General features: G+C 52.9%; 1 protein-coding gene across 2 annotated transcripts in view; it reads left to right on the top strand.

Moving 5' to 3' along the window:
* The window catches only part of RRBP1 (ribosome binding protein 1), a 64,846-nt gene extending 60,497 nt beyond the window's left edge, over positions 1-4,349 (top strand). Inside the window, exons 18-21 of one of the 2 annotated variants that reach the window (XM_011370470.2) lie at positions 705-776; positions 1,358-1,453; positions 2,038-2,121; positions 3,950-4,349. In XM_011370470.2, the coding sequence (XP_011368772.1) occupies positions 705-776; positions 1,358-1,453; positions 2,038-2,121; positions 3,950-4,096 (399 nt within the window). In that variant the 3' untranslated portion in view covers positions 4,097-4,349. The remainder of the gene's footprint in view (positions 1-704; positions 777-1,357; positions 1,454-2,037; positions 2,122-3,949) is intronic. The other variant, XM_011370461.2, reaches the window with a different exon arrangement.
* Positions 4,350-4,747: the final 398 nt, after the last annotated feature.

The raw sequence follows: 4,747 nt of genomic DNA, 5'->3' as shown, positions 1-4,747 counted from the left end.
TGGGCATTAGAGGAAAACTCAGCAGAGATGAGAGTCCCTATGACTTCATTTGGGTCACGGCCCTCATTCTCTTGTGTGGCCTGCAGCCTTCGTTCACACACTGGCCAGAGGGCCCCACTCCAGGACCGTGGTCCACCTTGCTCCCCATGTGACACTGACAAAATCAGCCAGGCAGTCATCACAGGGGGGCCGAGGGGACAAGAAGACGCAATTGTATGTTTATGTGGGGTGGGTCCTCCACGGAGAGGGCCCTGCCTCAGTGCCCATTCCCCAGGAGGGCATGCTCAGAGACTTGCAGAAGAGTGTGGAGGAGGAGGAGCAGGTGTGGAAGGCCAAAGTCAGCGCCACGGAAGAGGAGCTCAAAAAGGTACAGCCTGGGCCCTCTGACCTTCCCCAGGGTCCAGCGATACTAGCATTGCTCCAGGGTGTCCACCTTCCCTCGGAATTCAAACGTAACTTAAGGCAGACAGCTGGGAAATCCAGGGGGGATCATTTGGGAGATAGTCACATTGCTGGGTTTTGGTGATGTCATATTTATATGGTGATTACAGAATGACAGCTGACTCCTCAATCTCAAGGAGACCCCCTGCCCCATTCATCTCCAGAAAGAGGCTATTGTGTCATGCCTGGAGTGGGTGGGTACCATGGAACTTCCTGAGAGATGGGGCTCATATTTGACTTGAGGCCTTCTCTTTACTTTGTAGTCACGGGTCACAGTGAAACATCTCGAAGAGATTATTGAGAAGCTAAAAGGAGAACTTGAAAGTTCAGATCAGGTATGTGTGGGGGCTATGCTCAGACAACTACTTTCCTTATTACAGAGAGACATTATTACAGAAGCCGTGTTCGTTATTTTCCCTTGTGGACCACATGTCTTAAGAGAACCTGGAGGACCTTGTCATTCCTGTTTTTCCTTGAGAGCCATTTGCAACATGAGTAGCCTGGGACAGTGTGGGTCCTGTATAGAATGCCCTGTTAAACAGTGGCTTCTGCAGTGACCTTTTGAATCATGGGAGCTGTGTGAGGTGGCCTTGCTGCCCTCTGCAGTCACACAGTCAGCCTGGGCCTTAGAGAAAGTGCCCCTGGTATCCACCTAGCAAGTAAATCTAAAAGCTCTCCTTTCCCTGGCTCCTGAGGTCTGAGAACACGTCAGGACCCAGGAGTGCTGGAGCTTGGGTACCATTTTCAGTGAGGGGTTCTGTTGCCACGGGCTCATTTCTGCCTGGCCTTTGTTGGCACCATAGTTGATAGGGCCGTGGAGGTCTCCCAAAGTTGGCCACCCTTGTTGCCCCATCGCCCTGTTCCCTGCTGGCCAACTTGAGGCCTCTGACATGTGCTTGTGCATGTGCATGTCCAGGTGAAAGAATACACCTCACATCTGGAAGCAGAGCTGGAGAAGCACATGGCTGCCGCCAGTGCTGAGTGCCAGAGCTACGCCAAGGAGGTAGCAGGGGTGAGTCTCCCAATGGGGTCTCAGCCTGCCCAGAATTGTTCCTCAGCAGCTGTGGTTAACTTGAGCTCAAAGTCCCAGTTCTCAGGCTTTACTCTAGGTCTTAGGCCGGCCATCCTGAGGAGGTGTCACGGGCAGATTTCAAAAAGGCAGCCTGGCTGACGGGGCAGGGGTGAAGTCACATCACCCTCACAGCAAGAGAATTCTCCATCTGGCTTAGTGACACCGTTTCTGTGGGGAATGAATTTGAATCTGATCCTGTGTTCTTACTTCGGAAGCAGAAAGCACAAACCTGGCACTGCCAATTCTGGTTTGATCTCAAACTTTTGGCCTTATTTTGCGAGATAATCTAGAAACATTTGTAAAGGACCCAGATGAGGTGCAGTGAATGTCAGCCTTCCTAAGTCATCAAAAAAGACAGGAGCTACCAGAGGCCCGGGAGTCCACGCCTGCTCTGCCTTGCAGTTTTCTCAAGGGCTTGGGTTACACGGATGTATTAGATTGTGTGTTTAGGTGCTAACTCACAGGAGCTGGTTTTCTCTTTTCTCTCCTTTTCTCCTATCACCTGGGTCTGTTTTCTCCCCAAGTTGAAGCAACTTTTATTAGAATCTCAATCTCAGCTGGATGCAGCCAAAAGCGAAGCCCAAAAACAGAGCAATGAGCTCGCCCTGGTGAGTGAACCTGGGGTGGGGCAGTGGCTTGTGACATGGGTGTGGGTGTGTGGGTGTGTGTGTGTGTGTGTGTGTGTGTGTGAGAGAGAGAGAGAGAGAGAGAGAGAGAGAGAGAGAGAGAGAGAGAGAAATTTCCAATGTTCTTTTATATCCTGTCAAATGTAATGCAGTGTGACAGGGCATGTGCACCGATTTGGTATTTGGACCAGGCTTTGATCAGTCTGTGCTGAAGGGGCTCCTTACACGTTTGCTCAAAACTCCAAGCTGGGCCCGTGGCTGCCAGGACCAATGCACTCAGGCCCCACCATCCATCTTCCCTAGTACAAACTGGTCCCTGGCCACAGTGCTGGGAGCTCAGGGTGGTCTGATCCCTGTGAGCCCAGTGTCACCTGGGGCCTTTCTGGGCCTCACTGCTCTCTACCCCATGGCTGCTAGCACGAGCCTTGCTCTGTGTGGGACTTGGGCCTTTTCTCTCTGTATTGGTGGCTGAGACTAGTTTGGTTCAACCACAGGTGGGGAGGGAGACCTGCTATATGCCTAGCAGTAGTAGACTTGCAAAGCTCCCTACTGTGCAGGTGGCCTCTGGGTCTTTCCGGTTTTCAGCCTTGGTGTCTGCTTACAGTCTCCGCTCCTTGGCAGGGTCAGCCTAGCTGACAAGCGGGGACCCACTGGTCCCTATACCACCTCCAGGCTGGGGATGCAAATAGCAGCCCGTAAGGCCACAGATGTGTTGTGTTTAATCTGCACAGTCTTTTTTTTTAAATCTTGAATCAGTTGTTAACATTTAGAAATTGGGAGATTTTCAGTAAAAGTGGATGTGACCAGTTTTCTGTGAGGAGACTGAATGAAGGTCTGGTGCGTGGGCTGCCATTCCCACAGCAGCATCACTGAGCCTCGAGCAGCCCCTTGCATGGTGCATGCGCTCCTGGAACCATGACACCAGAGGATAGATGCTGTCCAGACAGAGTCACCATCTGAGCCAGGGGGCTACTACCCACCAAAGCCAGGTCTGGGTGACAGGCCCCAGGGGCACTGCCCCAGGCATGGGGCACATGTGAAGAAAACTCCTCTGAGTATCTTTATCACTGGCCTGCACAGTTTGGTTTTTGCCTTTAGCGGTTGTCAGGAGAGAAGGAAGCAAGAGAGTGGGCCCCTCACTCTCGGGGTTCCCCTTGGAGTAGCATCTTTTGGATAGGGCCTGAGATTACCCACATCCCCTGGGGAGCTCATGCCATGGGTCCTGACTGGAACCTTTACCTGAGCTTAATGGGTGACCAGATTGAGGCTCAATAGTCTGGAGGCTTGGGGACCACTGGATGTGCCATCTGCTCCCAGCAATGGAGTTCAGGGTGGGAGGACCTTATTAGGCAACAGTATCACTCATAATCTTCCTGTACCCAATAAAGGGCTCTGAACAGTGGACTGTGTCTAGAAGAAGGAATCCAGGACATAGTCATTGTTGTCTGTGCTGAGCCTGTTGGCTGCCTCTTATTCCCTTTTGGGTTCCTTAGCTTTGTATGTGCTGTGTCCCTCAGGGGTCACCTTGCTCCTGGGGAGAGCTGCATGCAGGCTGAGCTTAGGGCAGAGCACATGGGTCAGGCCAGCCCAGGCCCTTTGTTGGCCTAGGTTAGGGGTCGTGGCATTGGCCCTACTGCCCCAGTGAATCTGTGTGGGGACTCCAATACAGATCAGTTACCAAACCAGGTCCCCTGTAAGGGCTTTGGTTATTGAGAGCATCTGGGTCCTCCCAAGGAGGTCTGTATGGTGTGTGCAAGGTGGGCATGCTTCCAGCTGAGTGTTTGCACAAACCCACTCCTCCCTATTTCAGGTCAGGCAACAGTTGAGTGAGATGAAGAGCCACGTAGAGGATGGTGATGTAGCTGGGTCTCCAGCTGCTCCCCCAGATGGCCCCCCAACAGAGCAGGACCCTGTCGAGGTTAGGGCGGTGAGCCAGTCCTCAGATGTCTGTCACTAACCACCCTCTCCACCCACCTCCACCCTAATCAGAGCACAGAGATGGCAAGCCTCTGTCCTGGCTAAACACCTGCTACTTGCAGCATCTACTTCTTTCTCTCTCCACCCCACTCTATCCAGATTCCCAGGTGGGGATCACCTAGGTTCTGAGGAAGCCACAGAGGAGAGGAAAGGGCATGGAAGGTAGCCAGGTGGGGAGTTATTAAGAGGCTCCATCCTAACAAGTAGGGAAGAGACTGGAAGAGGGAGGCGGGGTAGCCAGGTCTGCAGTTAGGGATCTGATCTTACACTGTGGCCCTTGCCGGGATGTCACTAGCAGGGTGCTTGCTCTCTAGACTTTTGACCCAAGTAACTGCCTCTGGGAGTCATCACTAGGAGGCAGAGGCCTGACACCAGGACAGCACTGAGGTTGTTGTTGGGTGGGGATGCCACTGTGGGATGGCTCTGAGGCATCCTTGTCTTGTGGGTCTCATTAAAGGTACCTGAGGTCAGAAGTCCCAGCAGCATCTCCTTCAGCCACACAAACTTTTATGCCCAGAGGCTGAGGCACCATCTCCCCAAAGGGGGAACTTTGCAAATGTTAGCTGGCAGGCAGAGGCCACTCCAGCTGGTCAGAGGCAGGGAAAGGCGGGAGCACTAGAAGCAGCTAGAA

Source organism: Pteropus vampyrus, unplaced genomic scaffold, assembly GCF_000151845.1.
Source record: "Pteropus vampyrus isolate Shadow unplaced genomic scaffold, Pvam_2.0 Scaffold7, whole genome shotgun sequence".
In the NCBI taxonomy this organism is placed as follows: domain Eukaryota; kingdom Metazoa; phylum Chordata; class Mammalia; order Chiroptera; family Pteropodidae; genus Pteropus; species Pteropus vampyrus.
Note: the sequence above shows the minus strand (reverse complement) of the source record. Positions and strands in the feature narration are given on the sequence as shown.